This window comes from Mauremys mutica, chromosome 9 (assembly GCF_020497125.1).
Source record: "Mauremys mutica isolate MM-2020 ecotype Southern chromosome 9, ASM2049712v1, whole genome shotgun sequence".
NCBI lineage: Eukaryota > Metazoa > Chordata > Testudines > Geoemydidae > Mauremys > Mauremys mutica.
In genome coordinates, this window is record NC_059080.1 from 98,308,318 (window position 1) to 98,330,363 (window position 22,046).

Sequence of the window (22,046 nt, forward strand, 5' to 3'; positions counted from 1 at the left end):
AATCAGGCCCAGGTGTCCAGCTGGTTTCCCTGGAATCCCAGAGCTCTGCGCGGCCAGCCCTGTCCCGGGAGGAGCTCCATGCATTAGCCATTAACGTCCCGAGTCCCCCAGCCCTGGTGCAGGTCTGCATTCTCCCCGCATGTAGCACAAGGAACAGTCCAGTGAGTCACTGGGAGAGCTGCAGAGAACCCAGGAGTCCTGGATCCCCGTCCCTGCTCTAACCACTAGGCCACAACCCTGCTCTAGCTGGCAGGAGAGCCCAGGAGTCCTGGCTTCCACGCCTCAACTCTGACTAGTGCTCACCCCTTCCCACAGAACCCAGGAGTCCAGACCCCCCCGTCACTGGCTCTAACCTCTAGCCCACGCTCCCTCACTGAGAGGCAACTGCAGTGGATGCCGGAGGAGCTGACTGAGGGGCCCACGTAGCTGTTGGGGGTGGGGAACGGGGGGGACGCTGTCTCTGATGCTGTGGGCAAGCGGCGTCATTCCCAGCAGGGCCAAGCAGCTGTGCCCTGGGCTGAGCGGGCCCCTGTGGCGCCACACACTGGCCCCAGCCTGCTCCGTCACTCACCCGACAGCTGGGCCTTGGCCTGCAGGAAATGACCCCTCTGGTGCTAACAGCTGAGCCCCGAGCCCGGCAGGCAGCACCAGAGCATGGGAGGAGGGGGGCCATCTCCTGGGGCTGGGAGGGCAGGGCCAGGCTGGGGAGAGGGGGGTGTGGATGGAGGGCAGACAGCCTGGGAAGGCCCCCTGCGGGGAGTTTGCCTGGGAAGAGATTGGTGAATGCTCACCACCAGCTGGAGGTGCTAGAGACGGCCAGCTGCCCCCGCCACACCCTGGAGCCCAGGGCCCTGGCTGAGATGCCTGGGGGAGGGGGGTGTAGAACCCCAAGAGGGGCCCCCACCTGGCTGAGATGTGGGGTGGGGGTAGAACTCCGGGTGGGGGACTCGCCCAGCTGAGATGCCGGGGGAGGGAGGGGGGTTGGTAGAACCCTGGGTGGGGAGCTCATCTGGCTGAAATGTCCAGGAGATGATGGGGGTAGAACCCCAGGTGGGGGACTCGCCCAGCTGAGATGCCTTGGGGGTAGAGCCCGAGGGGTATGTGTGTTTGGGGTGTGTGTGTGTCCCTGGTGGCAATGCCCAGGGGTGACAGCTCCTCTGCCCCTCTTTGGCGCCTTGCGGGGTTTGTTTATTACTGACACTTTACCATAAAACATAGATTTAATTTCAAAAATAACCCTTTCTTTGTACAAATAAATAGCTTGTGAGAGGCGCGCCCCCACGGGGGAGCCTGGAGACACCCCCAAAGGAATCGGCTCCCTCTGGTGGCTGTTTGACTGGGAGCTGAAGCTGCTGGGGCTGGCATGGGGGCCCGGAAACGGGCCTGGGGGCCCAGGGTTAGGCCCAGCTCTGCCGAGAAAGGAAAGCCCAGGGGGAGGCTGTTCCTTCTAGCTGCCCGTGTCCAGGCCATGCCTTGCCAAGGGGCGCACAGCTGCAGTTCGGCTTAGCCCCATGAGATGCGGGGGGGCTGCATTTCAGCCCCATGGAGTCCCTGCATCAGCTGGGAGGCTGGCCCAGACTCCAGGCTGCGTGGGAGGTGGAGGGGACCCTTCCAGTCCTGGCTGCCCCCCTGCCTAGGGAAGGCCCTGCTGTGAGGAGCTGGCTTTGGGGTCCCGGCAGTCTCCATGGCAACAGGCTGTGCCAGGCCGGGTCCTGCTTGCTGTGCTGAGGGACCCGGCCGGCGCCTGGCTCTGGCGCTGCCGCGTCTCCAGGCTGGCGCTGAGTAGGGACCCCCGGCCGGCTCTCCTCTCCCCACCGGGGGCCGGCTCTCCTCTCCCCACCGGAGGCCGCGTTAGGTCTGCAAAGCTGCCAGTGCCAAGGCGATGAGGCTGGGCATGCTGCGGTATAGCGAGTCGCTCTCCAGCCCGACCAGGGCGGGGAAGACAGTGGCTTTTCCGCCAACCGTGGCCCGGACCCGCGCCCTGTACAGCCCCTTGGCGTTCTTGGAGCCCAGGTCCACCAGGATCTGTGGGGAGAGGGGAGCAGTGTGAGGGGGCGCAGAGCCGCGAGGGTGCCCCCAGCAGCACAGTGACCCGGGGCAGCAGGTGCTCCAGGCTGCACGATGCCTGGGTTGGCAGGACTGCCCTGAGCGTGAGCTGGGGACCTGCCTGCCTCTGCAAGCTGCCTGCCCCCCTGCTGTGGGGTGCAGCTGGCTGGCAGCCCCTGAGGGGAGCTGGGCTCAAGGGCTCCTCCAAGGGGTGGCGCCTTCCCCACCCCTGGCAGTGGGGTTTGAACCCAGGCTGCACAGAGATAAAGGCTAAATGGCTCAGCCCCCAGCCGGCAACTGGAGCCGCCACCAGAGGGGGACAGAGACCCTCCCCAGCTAGGGGATGGGGCAGTGCTAAGGGGAATGGGGGGAGCGGGGGAATGGTGGGGTGGGTCTCTCATTGGCAGTAGCCCTTGCAGCCCAGTGGGAGTCAGGGTGTGGTGCTGGGGGCTGGCTCAATACCCCCAGCCCAGAGCAGTGGCCCCACGGCGGCCGGCCAGCTCGCTGCGTCCCCGCGGGGCATGGCTCACTCACCTCCTGGAAGGTCATGGCCAGGTCCCGCTCCGGCACCTGCAGCACCCAGCGGTAGAGCTCCCGCACGGCATGTACCTGCAGCGCCGCCTCCTGCAACCCTGGGCAGCCTGTGCCAAGGGGGGGGAGGGGCAGTCAGAGCACTCACCGAAATCCCCCGGCTGGTGGAGAGTCGGAGCGCCAGGAGCTGGTCCTGTGAGCCTGTCCCCTGCCACCCAACCGCTGGCATTTCCCTGGCGCCTTTCGTCTCAAAGGGGCCAAAAGGGCTTGGCATGCTGTGCTGGCTGGGCAGGGATCGCTGCAGCCACCTCTGGGGTGGGGGGTAGCCGCTGTGCACAGCAATGTCACACAGCCATTGGGTGGGGGAGCAAAGACCCTGTTTCCAGCTAAGAGGGCGGGGGGTTACCTGGCACTGGGTCTAAGAACCCCCTAGCCTGGCACAGCCCTACCCCTGGGGCCCTGACCCACAAGGGGGAACAGGTAAGCCTGGCCCCTGCACCCCTGGGCTGGAGAGGGAGAGACCTGGAGGGGGCATCGGGCTCAGCCGAGTGGCACGGGGCCCTGTGCGCTGAGCCCAGCTGCTAGGTTGGCTGTAGGGGTGGGCTCAATATGGCTCTGCCCCTACAAGGCATGGTGGAGGCTAGGCAACTCTTGGTTGCAGCAGGGGTCCCAGTGCAACCCTCCCCCTTAGCCTGGGAGCGGAGCACGGGCCCTGTGCCAAACAACCGCTGTGGCAGGGGCATACCTCTGCGATCGCCTGGTCCCTCGTCGCTGGGGTGAGCTCCCCCCAGCTCTCGCCTCGCCCGCAGGGAGGGGTCCCCAGCAACCGCAGGTCCTGCCACAGAGAAAGACAGAGAGGCTCCAACCACCCCCTGGGGAAAGGGCAGGCTCCCCCCGCCCCCATATGCCGCTAGTGCACCCCCAGCAACACAATGCAATGGCACCCTGAGCCGGCACTGGAGCACCCGAGACCATCTGAGGCCAGGCATCACAGTCCAGGGCCAGGCCCCGTGGCATGAGGCAGGGCAATGCCATGGCAGATCTAACCGGGCACGACTGTGCCTTGCACCCTGTGCCCCCATGCGAGTAACTAGCTGGGGCGAGTGCCCCAAGATATGCCCCCACCTCACCCCTCCGCAAGCACTTACGGTTCAGCGGGGAGGCAGCTCCCAGCTCTGGCCCTGCTCCTCGGGCCCCCAGCTCAGCCCGCAGCCGCTGGAGAAAGGCCCAGCCGTGCCCCTTCAGCGCCTCCACTGCCCCCTCGGCCTGCTGAACCGGAGAGACGCGGGGGTGAGCGGGGCTGCATGAGCCGGGCCTGAGTGGGCCACGGGGGCACCCGTCGGCAATGCCAGTGACATGGACCCCAGGTAGTGCTGGGTGCTGCGGGAGTGGGGGCTGGGCCAGGGATGTCAGGAAGGGGGTGGGGATGAAGGATGGGGCCTGTGCTGGGGAGAGATGAGGTGGGGGGAAGATGGGGTCAGGAAGGAGCTCTGTGTGTGTGTGGGGGGGAGGGGGGATGTGCTGAGGTCAGGCAGGGAGGGGGTGGGTTGATGGGGTGCCAGAGTCAGGTGGGAGGTGCTGGGGTCAGAGGGGATTTACAGCCGTTCCTGCCCCAGGGCTAGGGCCGTGGCAGCCGGGGGTGGGGGGGGGCTGGATTTGGGGTCCAGCTGAGTGGAGACTGTGTGTACTGGGGGGAGGTAGGTGCCCCTGGCCATCTTCAGGCTGCAGTGCTGCCCTCTTTGGAGAGGCTGAGGTCCCCCCTCCCCGATCAGAGCCCCCGCCCCCTTACCTGCAGGAAGAGCTGCTCCTCCCCATGGAGTTGCCCGGCGGCCAGTGCAAGAGCTGGGGGGGCCATGTCGCCCCCAGCCATGGCGCTCAGCTCCCCCACCCAGTCCTCCAGCGTGGGGCCCATGGCCTGGAACAGCGCCAAGAAGGGTGGGGGCTGGGTCCTGCGATGAGGGGCAGGGTGAGGGGCAGGGAGATGCAGCCCTGCCACGGCCAGTAGCAGAGCCTTGCGGGAGGGGGGGTCCCAGCAGCCCCTGGGGTGCACCAGACAGCACCAGCCCAGGGGACTGTAACCCTGCAGCCAAACCCTCTATTGCCCCCTTTCGAGTCAATTCCACCCCCACACGCCCAGCCCGGTGGGGCCGTGCCCCCCGGCGGAGCCTGGCTCCCGTGGCCGGCTGGCTGCGGGGCTGTTCAAGCAGTGGGGGATGTCTGGGGTGAGGGAGGGGTGACACATGCCCCCTGGACCCTGCCAGGGGCCACGTGTGTATCCCCTGGCACTGGCCTGAGCCCCACAGCCTGTTTCCCCCAAACCCGCCCCCAGCCCCGATCCCGAGCCCCATGTCTGGCCCTGCCCTCCTGCCTCCCCCCACTCCCTCGCCCTATGGCTGGCGCCTCTTCCCCCTCCCTGATCTCCCGCCGGACCCCGCCCAGCCCTGGGCCTGGCTTTACCTGTTGGGGACGCTTGGGAGCTCTTCAGGGCTTGCCTGCCCCTCGGCCCCCTGCCCTGGGGGAATGATGCAGGATTCAGTCTAGGGAGCTGGGGCGCCGGTGGGGCAGGATGGGGGGCTGGCAGCGGGTGGGGCAAGTAGAGGCCATGCTGCTTTGGGCATGTGCCAGGGAGCTGGCCTGGTGCCCCAGCACAGGCCCTGCCATGGGCTGAGAGCGCCCCTGTGCAGGCAGCTGGACGCTGCGGGGATGGGGGGCAGCCGGCTCCTGGAAAGACCCTGCACCCTGCAGCGCTGAGGAGGGACAGGAGGTGCCAGGCTGTAGCTGAGGCAATTGGGGACCCCATACTGGGAGTGCCTCCAAAGCCCCCAGTGGAGGCTGGGGGTGGGTTCAAGGTTCCCTAAGCCGAGCGAGTGGGTCCCCCTATATCCCTGTGCGGGCACAGAGCTGGGAGCCAGAGGCAGGATATGGGGGGTCTGGGTTGGGAGTCCCTGCCGTGGCAAGGGTGGGGGAGGTGGGAAATCCAGGGGGTGGGGGTCCCTGCCATGTTCTGGAGGGGGGAGATCTGGGGGGCAGGTACCTGCCATGACCTGGGGAGGTAGGAGACCCAGGGGGCAGGGGTCCCTGGTGTGGTCTGGGTGGGGGAGGAAGGAGATTGGGGTGATGGAGGTCCCTGGCATGGCCTGACTGGGGGATGTGGGAGTTCTGGGATGGGGGGTCCCTCCCTGTCGTGGCCCGGCTGGGGGAGGTGGGTGATCCGGTGGGATGGGGGCCCTGACATGGCCTGGGTGGGAGATTGGGATGGGGGGATGCGAGGGTCCCTGTCATGGCCCAGCCGGGAGAGGTGGGAGATCCGGGAGGGGATGGGGGTCTCTGGCATGGCCCGGGTGGGAGATCTAGGGGATGGCAGCTCCGTGGGGCAGGTACCTGCGGTGGCCCGGCGAGCCCGGACGGGGAAGAGGTGCCCGTAGAGCTGCTCCATAAAGCGGGGCAGGGTGTGGGTGAAGAAGGCGAAGTCCACCTGGTTTCGGAAGAACTCCTCGGCCTGGCGCAGGAAATCCAGCAGCATCTGGGCGTAGGAGCGCAGCTCTGTGCGGAACGGGTGTGACGTTATGAGTGTAATGTGAAAGGTGACAGGGCCAGAAAGAGTTGATGACCTGACCCAGGGCCGAACTTTAAAGGTAAATGACTAGAGCTTTGAAATGCAGCCGGCATTGCTGGAGATGGAAGGGGAGCTGTTTGCTCAGGACTTGTGATGTAAGCAAACAAGTCTCCTCTATTACTATGGCTTTGATTCAAAGATCAAAAAAGGAGTCTTGTATTAACATTTAGGAAGACACTTGAGTGAAATAGTATTATTGTCTCTCTGTCTCTGAATCACATAATCATAGACTCTCAGGGTTGAAAGGGACCTCAGGGGGTATCTAGTCCAACCCCCTGCTCAAAGCAGGACCAACCCCAACTAAATCATCCCAGCCAGGGCTTTGTCAAGCCTGACCTTAAAAACCTTTGAAGGTTGTGCTAACCTGTATCTGAACTGTTTAATGGATAAATTACCCTGTGCTAATTGCCATGATGTTTGGGAGAAGGAAAGTTAAGCCTATTGTTTTCTCAGGCCAAAAGGCTGCTGGTGATGTATAAAGATCCTGGGGCACGATCCTTCATCTCCGATTTGCTTTGGGTTTCAAGAAGGGGAAACCCTAAGCCATAAGAATTGAGATCCCCAGTCACTGACTGGAGTCACCCTGAACATAGACATTGGACTATAACCTGCGGGCTATTTCTAAAAGGACTTTTGGCAACTACCTGAACCTCAAGAATTGAACTCAAGTCAGTCTGTGTATTGATCTTTTACCCAACACTCTCTTTTCTTTTTTAATACATGTTAGTTTAGTTAATAAGAATTGGCTATAAGCGTGCATTTGGGGTAAGATCTAACTTATCACTTGACCTAGGTCTGGGGTTTGGTCCTTTAGGATCCGGAGGCTCCCCCCGCCCTTCCCCTCGGGCGGCCCCATCTGCAGGGTAGGAGCAACAGAGGGTAGCTCTGACCTGGGGGGGGGAGGGGTTGGTGCCAGGTTGTGGGCATAAGCCTGAGGCCCGGAGCGTGCTGAAGGTCAGAGTCCCTGGGCCACAGCTCACGCCAAGAGCTCAGGGTGTGTCCCCCAGGCCTCCCAGCCCAGTGCCCCCCAGCCCGGAGGCTCGGCGCCCTGGCAGCGCCCAGCCCCTCCCGGCCAGCGCCACTCACCACATCTCCTCCTCTTCATCCTGCAGGTCTCCTCGGCGACCCGGGCACAGGCAGCCTGGCCTTGGGGCGGGGTGCACGACTGGGCATAGAAGGCGCACAGGTGGGCGAGCTCTGCGTGCTGGCGCTCGCTGGGCAGCTGGGATGCGGCCAGCAGCTCGAAGCAGGTGGGCTCTCTGCTCTCGGGTGATTCTGGGGAGGGCAAGGGGCTAGGTGTTAGGGACAGGAGAAAGGGCCACACCCCTGGGTACCACCCCACCTTTCCCCTCCCCTGGGGGACCCTCGGATGCTGCCCCAGCCCTCCCCAGGGGGGATCCCTGGCACCACTCCCTGGGGGACTCCCGGGCGTTGCCCCACCACATCCTCCTGTCCTGCTTACAGACACTCGGGTGTCCTAGTGGCTTAGTTCCCCGCCCTGGCACTGCCATCTGTGCCCCCTTCCCCCCATGGCTGACGGTGCCCTGCAGTGCCCAGTCCCAGCCAGCCAATGCCCATTCCTCCCTGGGGTTCAGTGCCGAGCCGGCCATGGCACTCACTGTCCATCTGGCGGCGGATCCAGTCGGCGAAGGCCGTCACACGGGTGTACACGCCCGGCTTGCCCTGTTCCCCGCAGCCATCCCCCCATGACGTGATGCCGTACAGCACGGACTGCTGCGACCCGGACTCCTGGCACGTCAGGGGCCCGCCCGAATCTCCCTGGGGGAGAAGCAGCCACAGGCTGGCATGAAGCATGGGCAGGGTGGGCAAAGCAGGGACCACCTCTGAGGTCCCCCAGGAGCACGTGGCCCAGGAAGCCACTCTCTACCCGGCCCCATCCTGCCATTGGCCACTTTGGGTAGAGGGTAAACTGAGTCACGGAGCCAGGCAGGCCCTGGCCAGCAGCTGAGCCGGCAATAGGACCTAGGAGTCCTGGGCTCCTAAATGGTCTAGATTAAGGGATCCCCCTGCTCTGCCCTGCCCCATCCAGGCAGCCCCCCCCCGCCATGCCTGGCTCTGCCACCAGGTCACGCTCAGTGAAGGGATTCCAGCCTGGTGTGTGCCAGCCCCAGTTCTGCCCTCTGGTGGATCGCAGTGGCACTGCTGGCCTTGGGACTGGCTACTCCGTGCCTGGCCCACGGTGGGGGCACCCCCTCCTCACCCCCGGACCCCCCCAGGCGTTACCTGGCAGGAGTCGACGCCGCCGGCCAAGTAGCCGGCGCAAAACATGGCGCTGGTGAGCAGCTCCTTGCCCAGCGCGCTGCGGCAGGCGTCCTGGCTCAGCACGGGCACCCGAGCCTCCATCACCACCTCGGCCGACGGCCCCTCTGCCAGGGCAAAGAGCGAGTCATGGGAAGGGGCTGCTGCCCCCACTGTACCCCCCACCCCTGCGGTGCCTGGGCCTAGCGCCAGGGCAGCAGGGAGCCATCCCCGGCCCGTCTGCAGCGCCAGGGCCAAACCCGCTCCGGGCCGGGTGATAGGCGCTCTGCTGGGGGCGCGAGGGCAGCACCTGGCTGCTGGGTTGGCTGAGATGCCGGATGCCCTGTCCCAGCTTTGGGGAGATGCCCGGGTCACTGGGGCCCACGGGCCTCCAGAGGATGCTGCTCCGGCAGGGAAAGCGCCTGGACCAACCCCCACTGCCCTGGCAGGGGGCCCGCCAGCAGGGGGTGCAGGGGAGCGCTGGGTGGCACTGGCCCCGCCCCCGCCCCCCACCTACCTTGGTAGAGGGACCCCCAGCCGGCGATGTAGCAGGGCGTCCCTGGGCCGGGCTCCTCCGGCCTGTCGGGCAGGCACACCGGGCTCAGCCGTGCCGAGGGGGCCACCGGGCGCGCCAGCTCCAGCAGCGCCACGTCGCTGTGGAAGGTCTTGGGGTTGAACTGTGGGGCAGAGGAGCAGGGGGTCAGGGAGCGGTGGAGCCGGGGATGGTGCTGGGGGATTGGGATGCTGGGGGCCGTCGGGGCCCCAGGGTGGTCGGGGGGGGGCACTCTGGGCACAGGCGCTGGGGGGGGCACTCTGGGCACAGGTGGGGGACATGCGGGGGCCCCCCCTCTTACCTTGGGGTGGGTGATGATGCGGTTGACGGGCAGCACCTGCTCGCCCTCGTCCCACTTGGCAAGATCGTAGTCCCCCACCACCACCGTCCAGGCCAGCTCATTGCGGTTCCTGCGGGGGGGTGGAGCAGGGAATGAGGGGGGGCAGGCAGAGCCAGGCCCCCTCCCGCTCCCCGCACAGGGGATCTGGCCCCAGGCACCTCTACCAGCTGGGTCCCTCAGGGCTCCCTGCCCTGGGGCTCAGCTGCCCTGTGCCAGGCACCTTCCCCCCATCAGGGGGCAGCAGGGCCGGGCCCGAGCAGTGGCTGGGCAGGGTGGCGTGGTGAGGGGCAGGCTGCCCCATTGCCCCTGGGAGCCGAGCTGCACAGGGGCCGTGCCCTGTGGCTGGGGCAGCCCAGCCTGTGTCTGCCCTGGGCTGGCACCAGCCAGCTGCCCTCAGTGCTCCCATGGGAGACGCCCCCGCTCGGCTGGCGGGTGCCTGTCGCTGCCCGCGCCCCCCGGGGCTAGCCCCAGCCGTACCCGGCGAAGCAGTGCGCAGCCGTGAGGACCCAGGTGTCCCCCACCAGCACCCCGCCGCACATCAGCTCCCCGCCCAGCCGCACCGAGACCAGCCAGGGCCAGGCGCCCCGCGGGGCCACGCTGCCCCCCACGATCTTGCCCTTGGGTGCTGTGGCATTGGGGGCCACCCCCCCCCGGCCACACGTCCCTGGGGAGGAAGAGAGAGAGAGAGAAGAGATCAGATGGGGAGAGGGAGGAGGCTCCACCCCAGCTCTGCCAATGCCCCTCACTCCCGACCCGCAGCCCCCTGCTATCCTTGTGCTACATGTTTCATGAGACAAGAGGCTCAATTGGGCCCCAAAATTCTTGGGTGCCACCGAGGGCCCAGCCTTGGGCCCCTCTCAGGCCCGAATCAGGCGGGTTAGAGCGTCTGTTCCCTTAACAGGGCTCTGCAGGGGTGGGTCCAGCCTGGGGCTGGGAGCTGGAGTGGAAGGGCCTCTCTTCATGGAGCTGTCATGCTTAATTCCAGGAGTGCTTAATAACAAGGGGTGTGTGTGTGTGTGTGTGTGTGTGTGCGCGCACACTGGGGGTGCACTGCACGGTGCACGTGTGTGTGGTGGGGATGCACTGCACAGGGCGTGTGTGCTCACTGGGAATGCACTGCACGGTGTGCGTGTGCACATGCCAGGAATGTACTGCATGGTGCATGTGTGCACACTGAGGATGCACTGCACAGGGTGTGTGTGTCTGTGCTGGGGATGCACTGCATGGTGTGCATGTGTGTGCACATCAGGGATGCACTGCATGGTGTATGCGTGTGCATGTGCGGCGGGGGATGCACTGCACAGTGCTCGTGTATCTGTGCCAGGGATGCACTGCATGGTGCATGTGTGTGCGCATTGGGGATGCACTGCATGGTGCGTGTGTGTCTGTGCCAGGGATGCACTGCATGGTGCATGTGTGTGCGCATTGGGGATGCACTGCATGGTACACGTGTGCGTATGCCAGGTATGCGCTGCATGGTGCGTGTGTGTCTGTGCCGGGAATTCACTGCGTGGTGCGTGTGTCTGTGCTGGGAATTCACTGCGTAGTGCGTGTGTGCACGCGCCGGGGCTAACTGCGCGGCACGTGCACGTGTGGGCCGGGGACTCACGCAGCTGCGTCCTGGGGCAGTTGAGGGCACCCCCACAGTCCTGCCAGTTTCCAACACCGACCTCGGTGCCCACGCAGGGAGCGAGCGCTGAGGGGTGGCGCTGTGGCCCCATGCAAGCTTGGCAGGGTGGGTAGAGGGTATGAGGAGCTCAGCAAGCTGTGCCCATCCACGGTGAACCCAATGGGGCAGCTGCCCCTGCCCCCATGGGGCCTCTGCCCCATCGCCATGTGTCACTGAAGCTGGGGCACATGGGAAGGCATGTGCCTGCCTGGCAGCAGGGCAATGCCCAGCCCTCGCTCCTGTGCCCACCACACACCTGGGATGGGCCAGCTGCAGACTGACCTGGTGCCGGCTGGTCCGAGAGGCCGTTCATATCATCCATGTCACTCTCCAGCCCTGCAGGGAGACAAGACCCGAGAGATGGGCCGTGCTGCAGGCACACATGCCCCCTGCGTGCCAGGGCCTCCGGCACTCCCCACCCACCCCCCAGCTGGGCCCCTTCACAGCCCCCCAGGCCCGTGGAAATCCGCCTCCTGCCCCGGCTGGGGTGTCCCTGCCATTTGGTGTTTGTTTCTGTAGGGTCTCCTGCGAGCGTGGGGCAGTGCACACTGGTTTATTAAGGGGTCTCCTGGGAATGCTGGGGTTGCACACGCTGGTGTGTTATCGTAGGGTCTCTTGTGAGTGTGGGGGCTGCTCACAGTGGTTTGTGTATTGTAGGGTCTCCAAGGAGCGAAACCCAGCTACTCAGTGGGCTGGGGTCGTCCAAGTGAGGAGGAGCTGTGACAGCCTGGGACCTAGAGGCTCCCTCGCTCTGTCCCATCTGTGGGTGGGCAGGGGAGCCAGCGAGGCCTCCGGGGCTGCGGGGACAGGAGACAGGTCAGAGGGGAGCCCACTCCCTGCTCACGGGCTATGCATGGGGCTGGGCTATCAGCCGAGGGCACCATGCTGCCGAATTTCCTTCCTTACCCTCACGCCCTCCCTCCGGTTCTCCCCCCAGAGTGCAGTCTGAACACCCATTGGCTGGGCCATTGTTTGTTATTGTAGGGTCTCTTGGGAAAGCTGGGCTGTGCACGAATAGGGTTTATTGTAGGGTCTCTCCAGAGAGTTGGGCTGCGCACACACAGGTTTGTTATTGTAGGGTCTCTCCAGAGAGTTGGGCTGCGCACACACAGCTTTGTTATTGTAGGGTCTCTCAGGGGGGCGGGGTTGTCTGTGGGGGATGGTGCTGCCCACACGTTAGCAATCCTAGCCCCTGCATGGTGTTACCAAGACAGCTGTGAGGCCGCCTGTGCTGGTTTGTTATTGTAGGGGCGCTCGCTGGAGCGAACAGGCTGTAGGCACCAGCAGGGCTTTCAGCGCTGCTGGCATGCGTGGCCGGGCGGGCGGGGGGCTGGCACTCACGGGCACACTCCCCGCTCCGGTTGCCGCAGTCCCCAGAGAGGCAGGGCCCGCACTCCCCACACTCCCGCAGTCGCTGCTCGTGCTCGGCCAGTGCCCCCTGCAGGGCCACCAGGGCGCTCTTCAGGGCGGCCTCCAGGACCAGCGTCCCCCGGCTGGACAGTGCTGCAGAGAGAGAGAGAGGGGAGCCTGGTCAGCCCTAGCCCACGGCCCTGACTGCCAGCGGCTCCAAGCCCCCTTGGGGCTGCTCTCACTTACGCTGCCCCTCAGCCACGCCCCCTCCCTACCCCTGGCCACGCCCCCCCACAGGGGGATCCCAGAGCACACTTCCGCCCCTCATCTCCCCATTGGGCCTCTATGTGACTGCGACTCAGGCCCCGGAGTGCAGGGAACAGACCAAAGGGGCACAATGCCAGGCCCTGGCAGCTGCGGAGATCATAGAATACCAGGGTTGGAAGGGACCTCAGGAGGTCTCTAGTCCAGCCCCCGCTCAAAGCAGGACCAAGCCCCAGACAGATTTTTACCCCAGTTCCCTAAATGGCCCCCTCAAGGATTGAACTCACAACCCTGGGTTTAGCAGGGAGCTATCCCTCCCCCCAATCTGGGGGTGAGCTGGGTCCTCCTGCCCGCCTCAGCCTCCCCTGCAGTAGCTGGCCCTGGTCCAATCCTGGATCCCTCTGCCTGGGATTGGCTCGCCCCTGGCGTGGGGCCTGTCTCTCCCCCTCGGGGCTCAGGCGGTTCTGGCTGCTGGCCCCGCTGGGTGGGATCCCATCCCATGCCTGGCGGTGAGGGTCAGCGGGCGATGGGAGCCCCCCCCACCGGCGCTCCGGCGCAATGGCATTCCAGCTGGCGAGCCACGCAGGAGCCGTGAAGCCACGTGCCTCCCAGGCAGCAAGGAGCCGGCCAGGAGGGTCTTTCCCCTGTTGTGCCTGAGCCTCACAGAGCGTGTGTGCGGAGCCACGTTGCCCCGGGGGGTCCTGAGGTGGGGCCCGCCCCCCCCTCACCCTGGGGCAAGCTGGCCCACGGAGAGCGAAGGGGCTTGCCCACGGTCCCAGGTGAGCACGTGGCAAAGCGGAGAATAGGACCATGGAGTCCTGGCTCCCCTGTGGGCATAGTGTGTGTTGCAGGTCGGACACACAGAGCGCTCCCCTGCGGCAGGGTGCGGCGCCTGGGCCTATAGAGGCTGAGTGCCAGGCTCTGGGAGTGGGACCCGGTTCAGCCTGTCTGGGCACCCCCCACCCCAAACGACAACGGGCTTGTCAGGGCTTCGCGCCACAACACGGGCGTGTGCTGGGCATGGTGCTTGGCAACCAGACTCACTGCAGGGAAGGTGCCCTGCCCCTCCAGCCGGGGTTGGATTATGCGTTTGCACTGGGGGGAGGGGTTGCATTGGCGATGGGGTGTGTGCCTGGGGGGGTATTTGCATGGGGAGAGGGGTTGTGTTTGCATTGTGTGTGGTTGCATTAGCGGGTTGCAGGAGCAGTGTTTGCATTGCAGGCTTGCTCTGGGGGGTGGCCTGCGTGTGTTTGTGAGAGTCCACTGCCTTTTATAGGGGTGCTCAGGTTCCCAGGAGCTACCTCAGAGCACGGGTCGGGGGCCGGGACCCCAAGGGCCGATCCAAGGCTCCCCATGAGAGGCTCAGCCCGTCCCCTCGCCTGGGAATTCCCACCCAAGAACCAAGGCAGAGTTTGGCTGCAGTGGCTGAGGTTCAGGGATGAGCCCACCCCAGACCTGGTATTTTCAATTACTCTGCAAAAGCCAACAGGTGCATGCAGGGTGGGGACAGCTCCCTCCCCCACACATCTTCCCCTCGGCCCTTCCTGCTCCCAGTAGTGCCCCCCACGAGCCTGACCAACCCCTGCAAAAAGCCCAGGGCGGCCACCGTGAAACCCACCAGGATGGGAGCCCCGAGCCATTGCAACGAACCACACAGCCCTGGGGATCCCCGGGGGGGGGTGGACCGCAAAGGGGTTTGCCCATGGTCCAAAGTGAGCAGCAGGCAAAGCTGGGAATATAGGACCCAGGAGTCCTGGCTCCCAGCTGCCCTGTTCTAACCATTAGACCCTACTCCCCTCCCAGAGCCAGGAACGGGACCCAGGAGTCCTGGTTCCCAGCCCCCCCGCGCTCTAACCATTAGACCCTACTCCCCTCCCAGAGCCAGGAATGGGACCCAGGAGTCCTGGTTCCCAGCCCCCCCGCGCTCTAACCATTAGACCCTACTCCCCTCCTAGAGCCAGGAACGGGACCAAGGAGTCCTGGTTCCCAGCCCCTCCCCCTGCGCTAACCATTAGACCCTACTCCCCTCCCCGAGCCAGGAACGGGACCCAGGAGTCCTGGTTCCCAGCCCTCCCCCCGCTCTAACCATGCACAACATGCGGCCCCCGTAGGCTCACTGTGCGGCCCGCGGGCAAGCGGCGGGATGGGGCTGCTGGGTTCGCCCACCTCACCGCCCCGCACGCGCCGCGCTCCAACCGCCCTAACGGCCAGAACCGCACGTGTCTCCGTCTCCCGCTCCCCCCGGCTGGCGTACAGCGGGTGTGTCACTTCCGGGCCCGCTGAGGCGGGAAGCGCTGGGCACGAGGCAGAGCCGGTAAGTGCCGAGCGAGGGGAGGGGCGCCCGGCCTGGGCTCGAGCCACAGCTCGGGGGGGGGGGGGGACTGGGCCGAGACCCCCTCTAAGACTCCCTCTTCGGTTGGGGGTGGGGCGACTACTGCGCTGGTTGGTCCCAGGGCGGCCTCCGTAGTGATGGGGCGGGGGGGGGGGGTTGAACTGTCTGTGGGCAGCCAGGAAATCCCCGGGGGAGACGTGTGTGTGTGTGTGTGTGTGTGTGTGTGTGTGTGTGTGTGTGTGTGTGTGTGTGTGTGTGTTGCACCTGCCCTGCCCCAACCGCTGCCCCCTTCCCTGGTCCAGGGACCTTCCCCCTCCCCGGTCCCTATCACAGTGCCCCCCCCCGGGCTCCCTGCGGCCCCTGTGCTTGTGTGTTGGACGGTCACATCCAGTCCCTTCACACGGCCCCCCTTTCCCTCCCCTTAGTGCACAGCCCCAGAAAATCCCTTCAAACTGTCCCCTTTCCCCCTCCCCTTATCCATGGGGGGATGACGAGCCGGGCGGGCGGGCAGTGGCGGCGAGGCTTTATACTGGCGGGGGTTGTTTCCGCAGGGCTGGGCGGCTTTGGGGGGGCCGGGGGGGTTCGGCCCTCAGCTGTTTTCTTTGGAGTAATATGGCTCTCGCTGCTTTACGAGTTGTGCAGGCCTGGTTTAGTCCCTACTCCCTGCCCAGAGCCAGGAGTCCTGGTTCCCAGCCCCCTGCTCTAACCATTAGACCCTACTCCCCTCCCAGAGCCAGGAACGGGATCCAGGAGTCCTGGTTCCCAGCCCCCTGCTCTAACCATTAGACCCTACTCCCCTCCCAGAGCCAGGAACGGGATCCAGGAGTCCTGGTTCCCAGCCCCCCTGCTCTAACCATTAGACCCTACTCCCCTCCCAGAGCCAGGAACGGGATCCAGGAGTCCTGGTTCCCAGCCCCCTGCTCTAACCATTAGACCCTACTCCCCTCCCAGAGCCAGGAACGGGATCCAGGAGTCCTGGTTCCCAGAACCCCCCCCCCACACACACACTCCCTTGGCAGCTGCTCCAATCCTGTAAGCAAAGCCCCCCCTGGCAACAAATGAGCCCCTTGCCTGGAGCCTGGTTGCCCGGCGGGGCTCTGCCTGGTGCCCCACCGGCGCCCGCACTGACCTTGCAGGACGCTGGCTGGCATCTGGTGAAGCTCCTTGCCCAAGGGGGCGCCAGCCGTCAGCTGCAGGAGGCAGAGCAGCGGCAGCAGCATGGTGTGGCGGGTGGGAGCGCTGGGCTGGTTCTGGGCAGGCTTTTCCCCTCTGCCTGCCTGGCCGCTGGGCCGGGAGCTGGGCCGGCGCAGGGGTCCCCCCCTCGCTCCTCGTCTCCGCCGCTGCGTGCTCTGGAGATGACAGGGGAACAATGAGTCCCGGGGCGAATGGCGTTGTATATATACAGTGCCCCAGGGGGGGCCGGGGCCGCGCTTTCCCATGCTGGGGGACACACAAACGGCTGGATTCATTAAGGCAGCGCCCGGCGGTGGTGCCAGGGCCCTGCCGTGGGGATGGGCCGGGAAGGTGCCGGTAAGTGGGGGCGGGAGGGGAGCTGATCCAGTTGGAATTCATTAGGGTAGTGAGTTCTCCGGGCCCGGGCTGGCTGGCTTGGGAGCAGGGGCCTGGCTGCAGTCTTCCCCGGTCTGAATGAGCTCATTGTTCCCGGCCCCCGAGCGGGCGGCCCCATCAAAGAGCCCCCTAATGATCACAGGCGACCCGCGGGCCTTGATCATTTTCATGCTTTTAGCCTCGCCAAGCCGCTGTTGTCAGTTCACATCACTGCGGCCCCGGCACGGACTCGGGGCCCGGGCCCCCCCAGACGGCCCGGCCGTTAGCGTCTGGGCTGGGGGCTCGGGCTGAGTACGGACGCATCAGCAAATCCTGCCAAGGCCCCGGTCCCCGGGGTTCTGGTGCCAACGCGCCCGCCCGCTCGCCCAGAACGATTCATGACGCACGGCCTCGCCGTGCCCACAGCCACCCGCGCTGTCCTGTGACCTGGCAGGGAGGTGGCAATGGCAGGGCCCGGGGAAGGGGGGGGGCAGGGCCTGGTGCTTGGGGGTGAGTAACCCCTGGGGGCACAGGGACCACACTGTCCTTGGGGTGGGGCTGTGCACGGCCAGAGGCACCAGCTGGAGAGGACAGTGGAGAGATTCTCACTCGCTCCTTGGGATCCCCACCTGTTCCACACACCTCCCTGGCGCCACTCCCCCCCCTGCCCCTGTGCCCCCATCACCCGCTCTGAACATTGGGGCTGTTCAGCTTGGAAAAGAGACAACAAAATGGGGGATGTGCTAGAGGTCTATAAAATCACGACTGGTGTGAACTGGGTTCAGACGAGACCTGGAGAAGTAGATGAAGGACAGGTCCATCGATGGCTATTCGTGCAGATGGTCAGGGACACAACCCCAAGCTTGGGGTGTCCCTAAACCTCTGACTGCAGGAAGCCAGGAGTGGAAGACGGGGGTGAATCCCCCCCTAACTGCCCAGTTCTGTACGCTCCCCCTGCAGCTCCGGTATGGGCCACTGTCCGAGGCAGGAGACGGGGCTGGCTGGCCCATGGTCTGAGCCGGGAGGGCAGAGCTCTGTATTTCGGAAGGGCCTGTCACCCTAGTATCATGGCCTCTGGGTGCAGGAGCCTGGCCTAGCGTGCTGGGATCCAGGGGCTGCGGGCAGAACCCAGCCCAGCTCAGCAGGGCCTGGGAGCCAGGCAGGGTCGCTCGCTGTCTGCCTGGCTGGGGAGCCCCAGGGCGGAGCAAGGGGGCCACCCTGTCAGCAGGGGGGTGCTATCAACCGGGAGGTTTGGGGGGCACGGCTGGGCCCCGAGGCGGGGAGCGCAGGGACCGTCGGGGCCTGGCTCCCACAGCAATGGGAGAGCCGAGAGCTCCAGGTGCCCTCGGGCCGGCTGCTTGGCACCACGCACAGAGCAGCCGTGGGGGTGCTGGGAGCTCAGGGCCTGGCGAGTTTCAGGAAGCAGGGACCCGACCCGCGCAGATCCCGGCAGGCTGGGCCGGGGCGGGGGGGGGCGGGGGGGGCATTGCCCGGTTCTGGCTGGGCCGGGGGGGGGGGGCGTTGCCTGGTTCTGTCTGGGTGAGGGGGGGGCGTTGCCTGGTTCTGTCTGGCCCGGGGGGGGGGCGTTGCCCGATTGTCTGGGTGAGGCAGACACTGCTCCCCTGCTGTCTCTGGGCTGGGGGCCGTTGCTCGGTTCTGTCTGGGCTGGGGGGGGCGTTGCCCGGTTTTCGGGGGGGGGGGCATTACCCAGTTGTCTGGGTGACGCAGACACTGCTCCCCCGCTGTCTCTGGGCCGGGGGCGGGGGGGTGTTGCCTGGGTCTGTCTGGGCCGGGGGGGGGCATTGCCCAGTTCTGTCTGGCCCGGGGGGGGGCGTTGCCCGATTGTCTGGGTGAGGCAGACACTGCTCCCCCGCTGTCTCTGGGCCGGGGGCCGTTGCCCGGTTCCCCGTCTCTCTGCCGAGGTGCTGGGGGCTGCAGCCATCCCTGTCCCGCTCTGCACACAAGCCGGTTGATGATGACATCGCGTTGCCTGGGCCTTAATTGTCCTACAATGTGTCCCTGACAATAGCCGCTTCTCTGGCGGATCAAAGCGCCGTAATTGCCGTGGGTGAGCCAGCCGGGGCTGCTGGCACCGGGACAGGGGCAAAGGGAAAGATGAAAGGCCCCGAACAACTGATGCTGCTTCTGCATGTTCCCACCTCGGCCCCTCCCCGCTTCTGGCGGCCGGCCAGGGTGGGGGGCACGTAAACCCTTCTGCGGGGGTGGGGGGATTTCAGCCACCCTCTTTGCGGGCTCCGGTGCCTGGGGAAGGTGCCCTGGACGCGGTCATTTGCTTTCAGCCCACGTCAGCCGTCCCTGAACCCGGCTCTGTCCCCCCACGATACCCCTAGGAGCTGGGCAGCTCGCGTGGGAGCAGGGGCCAGTCCCAGCCGCTGCAGAGAAAGGTGCCAGGACTATGACACAGGGTTCTTGGGTGACCCTCTCCCCACCCCCCTGCTTGATCCCCTGGGGCGCAGGTAGTGGTCCCTAGACATTCGGACCCTCTCCAGTGGGTCACGGCCTGCTCTGTTTTTGACTCCAGCCAAGCCCTTGGCCTCACTGATACTTTGTGGCGGTGAGTTCCACTGGTTAACCTGCCATTGGTGACGGCAATGCAGCCATCTCCCCCCAGCCTGGCCTGCAGCATGTGCCTCTGCTGACCCAGGGAGAATGAGAGGCACCCGCCCTGTGACATGGTGAGGGTGCGAGTGGCCCCGGGCAGCCCCCCTCCTGCTCCTTGGGGCTAAGGGCCAGGGCTGCCGTGGGGATGGAGCGTAGCCGTCAAGGGCAGAATATGGCTTGGCCGGCGGGGAGCAGGCTGCCAGCTCCCAGCAGCTAGTAACGAGCCACATTCACATCGGGAGCGACCCAACGCTCAGCGGGTCTCGACGCGGGTCCTGCTGGCTGCGTCTGCGTCGCCCCTGGCACCACGTGCCCCTGCAGCAGAGGGGCCACGGGCTGGCCGGCCTGTGAGCCCAGCTCCCCGCCAAGCCCTAGAGATGGTCGCTGGCGGGGAGGATTGTGGTGTGCTGGCGGACACCGTGTGGGGGAAGTGTTCCCTGCCACTGCCTTGGATGGAGAGGTACACCGGTGCCACGCTCTCCCTCGGCCTCTCCGAGTCACCCCCGCAGCCTGCCCTGTGGGCCCCCACATCACCCCCACAGCCCCTCGCTGACGCGCCGGCCCCGCCCCGTTCATTAACCTAATTGGCGAGGCTCTCAGCAGCTGTGTCAGTGAGATCATGCTGGTTGTGTGGATCCCAGCCCTCCCGGCCCACCGGCCACCGGCTGGGGCCCAGCGCTCCCCCGGCCTGGCCAGGGCCCCTGGGCACGGTTCGGGGGGAAGGTGGGTCCCTGCCAGGCCAGCTGCATGCAGCGCTGCTCGGTCACGACTCATTGTCTGGTAATTGGCGTGAGCAGCGGAGCCCAGCGGATGGAAGGGGAGGCCTGGGAACCGGCCGCAGGGCGAGGGACAATGGAGCTGCAGGTTCCGCAAACGCCCTCCCGTGACAATAGGGCTTGGGAGGCGGCCAAGGCCTCAGGGCGGCCAAGGCCTCGGGCCTCGCAGCAGGGCCCGGGGGAGCCAGGAAGGGCTGGATCCTCCCCGCTGGGCACATGCACAGCAGCCGGGCCCCGGGCGAGAGGACGCTGCCGCCACCTGCAGGCCAATGGCTTGGCCCAGCCGGCCCCTGACACTCTGCTGCTCGGCCCGCACCGCAGCCTGAGTGCCAGCCTGGCGCAGGGAAAAGTGGCCTGGGGCGAGCCCCTGCCCAGCCTGGCTCCTATAGCCCAGCCCAGGGGGAAACTCCCCCATGACGGACCCAGCTCCAGAGAGCAAGTGTGACCCACTGGGGAGTGTTACAGGCTCCCTGTGTGCTGAGCCCAGGGCTGGGGTGGCAGGGGGCTGTGGGTCAGGAGTGAGGAGCACCGACAGAGCTGGATGTGGGGAGCACAGGGCTGGGGTGGCAGGGGGCTGCGGGTCAGGAGTGAGGGGCACCGGCAGATCTGGGTGTGGGGAGCGCAGGGCTGGGTTGGCCGGGGGCTGCGGGTCAGGACTGAGGACTCTGTCGCTGGGTGGGGGGGGGGCGGGAAGGACCTACCCACTAGTCGGGGGCTGTAAGAGGGAGGCAGAGCCTCAGTTGGCTCCCCCGGCTCAGCTCTCGGGGCTGGGACCCTAAATCCCAGTTTTGCTCTAAGGACCCTGGCACCGGCAGAGGCTGGTCACTATCCCGGGGCAGAAGCCAGGGCATCGAGCTGAGCGTCCGGCCCTGCCACTCAGCAGCTGGCAGCCGGGAGGCGACCCTCCCCTCCCCCGCTCTGCATAGGCGGCATGAGGACGTCTGGCCTAGGGGATTGTGGCCCAGGAATGTCTGAGTTCTAGACCCGCCTCAGCCCCTGGGTGGCCGTGGGATTTTGCCGCGCTGCTCTATGCCTCAGTTTCCCCTTCTGGCCAATGGGCTGTGCGTGTCCCCTCCTGCCCAGACAGGGTGGGGAGGGGGTCAGTGCTTGCGCCATCCATTGACAATGTGCAGCGTGTTACTTGCACTGCCGGACCCCCCGTCGAAGTGCTGCTGTTGGAGGCGAAGGGCCTGTGCTGATCTGGGTGCCTCCTGCTGGGGGCGCCTCGCTCTGCCAGGACAGTACTTCGGGCTTGATTCGCTGCTGCCCAGCCCCATGGCTCCTCCTACACCCCGGGCAACATGGGGTCACCTTCTCCCAAGTCGGGGGGCCCCATACCCCACTGAACATGGGCACCAGGCCGGGGGGAATCGGGGCCGGCGGCTGCAAAACAGCAACGTGGGACTTTATTCTCAGGAGGGGCTGGCTGGTGGCTAGAGGACCAGGGGGGTGGGGGTGGGGCTGAGGGGCCAGGGAGAAGGGGGCCGCTGATTTACAGCCGCCGATTGCTGCTCTCCTTTTGTTCCTGGCTTCGTGAGGTAGCTCCACGGGCAGGACGCCGGCAGGGAAGCGCTGGCGTCGGCAGAAAGGTAATTACTCCAATGCAAAGTCCAGGCTGCTGGCGTGACGGGTGGGCGGCCGCGCCGGGGTCTGGGGAGCGGGAGGCGTGTTTAATACGCTTGTGGCTTCAGAGCTGCGCAGCGTGTCGAGTGGCCTCCCCACCCTCTGTCCTCCACGCTGGGGCCGTGTTCCGCCCCAGAGGTGGCTGCATTTCCCAGGCTGGTGCCCGCGGAATAGCCTGGAAGGCGCTGAGCTGGGATGGCCAAGGCCCCTCGCTAGGAACAGCAAAGCAGGTGGGGAGGCCGGGGTTTGCTGATCGGTGACCCGCTCCCCTCCAGCTGCGCCAACCACGGCGACGCCCGTTCCGGCCTGTTGCCGCGGGAGTGATCTACCGAGTGTGTTGGGGGCCCAGAGAACTTTGCCATTCGCCTCCTGGTCCTACCCCCATTTCCCCACCCAGGGGAAGGCTGTGCGAGAACTGCCATGGTGTGAAATGCAGACTCTGCCCTGCAGTCTGGCCCAGGCAACCTCCGCCTGCCCAGAGCAGGGCATCGCAGCACGCCGGACGCCTGGGTCCCTT

The 22,046-nt window shown here is 66.0% G+C and overlaps 1 protein-coding gene across 1 annotated transcript; it reads right to left on the bottom strand.

Moving 5' to 3' along the window:
• Window positions 1–1,251: 1,251 nt before the first annotated feature.
• PRSS56 (serine protease 56) lies at window positions 1,252–16,180 on the bottom strand. Its single transcript, XM_045029092.1, has 17 exons — window positions 16,090–16,180; window positions 12,356–12,517; window positions 11,749–11,811; window positions 11,297–11,350; window positions 9,823–10,009; window positions 9,307–9,415; window positions 8,970–9,129; window positions 8,438–8,580; window positions 7,813–7,972; window positions 7,280–7,468; window positions 5,959–6,120; window positions 5,035–5,089; window positions 4,367–4,526; window positions 3,726–3,846; window positions 3,323–3,412; window positions 2,581–2,687; window positions 1,252–2,025 (listed from the first exon to the last, which is right to left on the bottom strand). The coding sequence occupies exons 1-17, from the start codon at window positions 16,178–16,180 to the stop codon at window positions 1,852–1,854; spliced, it is 2,187 nt and encodes a 728-aa protein (XP_044885027.1). The 3' UTR covers window positions 1,252–1,851.
• Between the last annotated feature and the right edge of the window lie 5,866 nt (window positions 16,181–22,046).

What these genes read in the sequence shown, in the direction of transcription:
- PRSS56 (XM_045029092.1), bottom strand. Translation starts at nt 16,180, where the DNA reads ATGCTGCTGCCGCTGCTCTGCCTCCTGCAGCTGACGGCTGGCGCCCCC. An exon ending in CAGAGCGAGGGAGCCTCTAG is followed by an intron (nt 11,351 to 11,748) that starts GTCCCAGGCTGT and finishes GTCTCCCTGCAG; the next exon opens with GGCTGGAGAGTGACATGGAT. An exon ending in TGGCCATGACCTTCCAGGAG is followed by an intron (nt 2,026 to 2,580) that starts GTGAGTGAGCCA and finishes CTCTCCCCACAG; the next exon opens with ATCCTGGTGGACCTGGGCTC.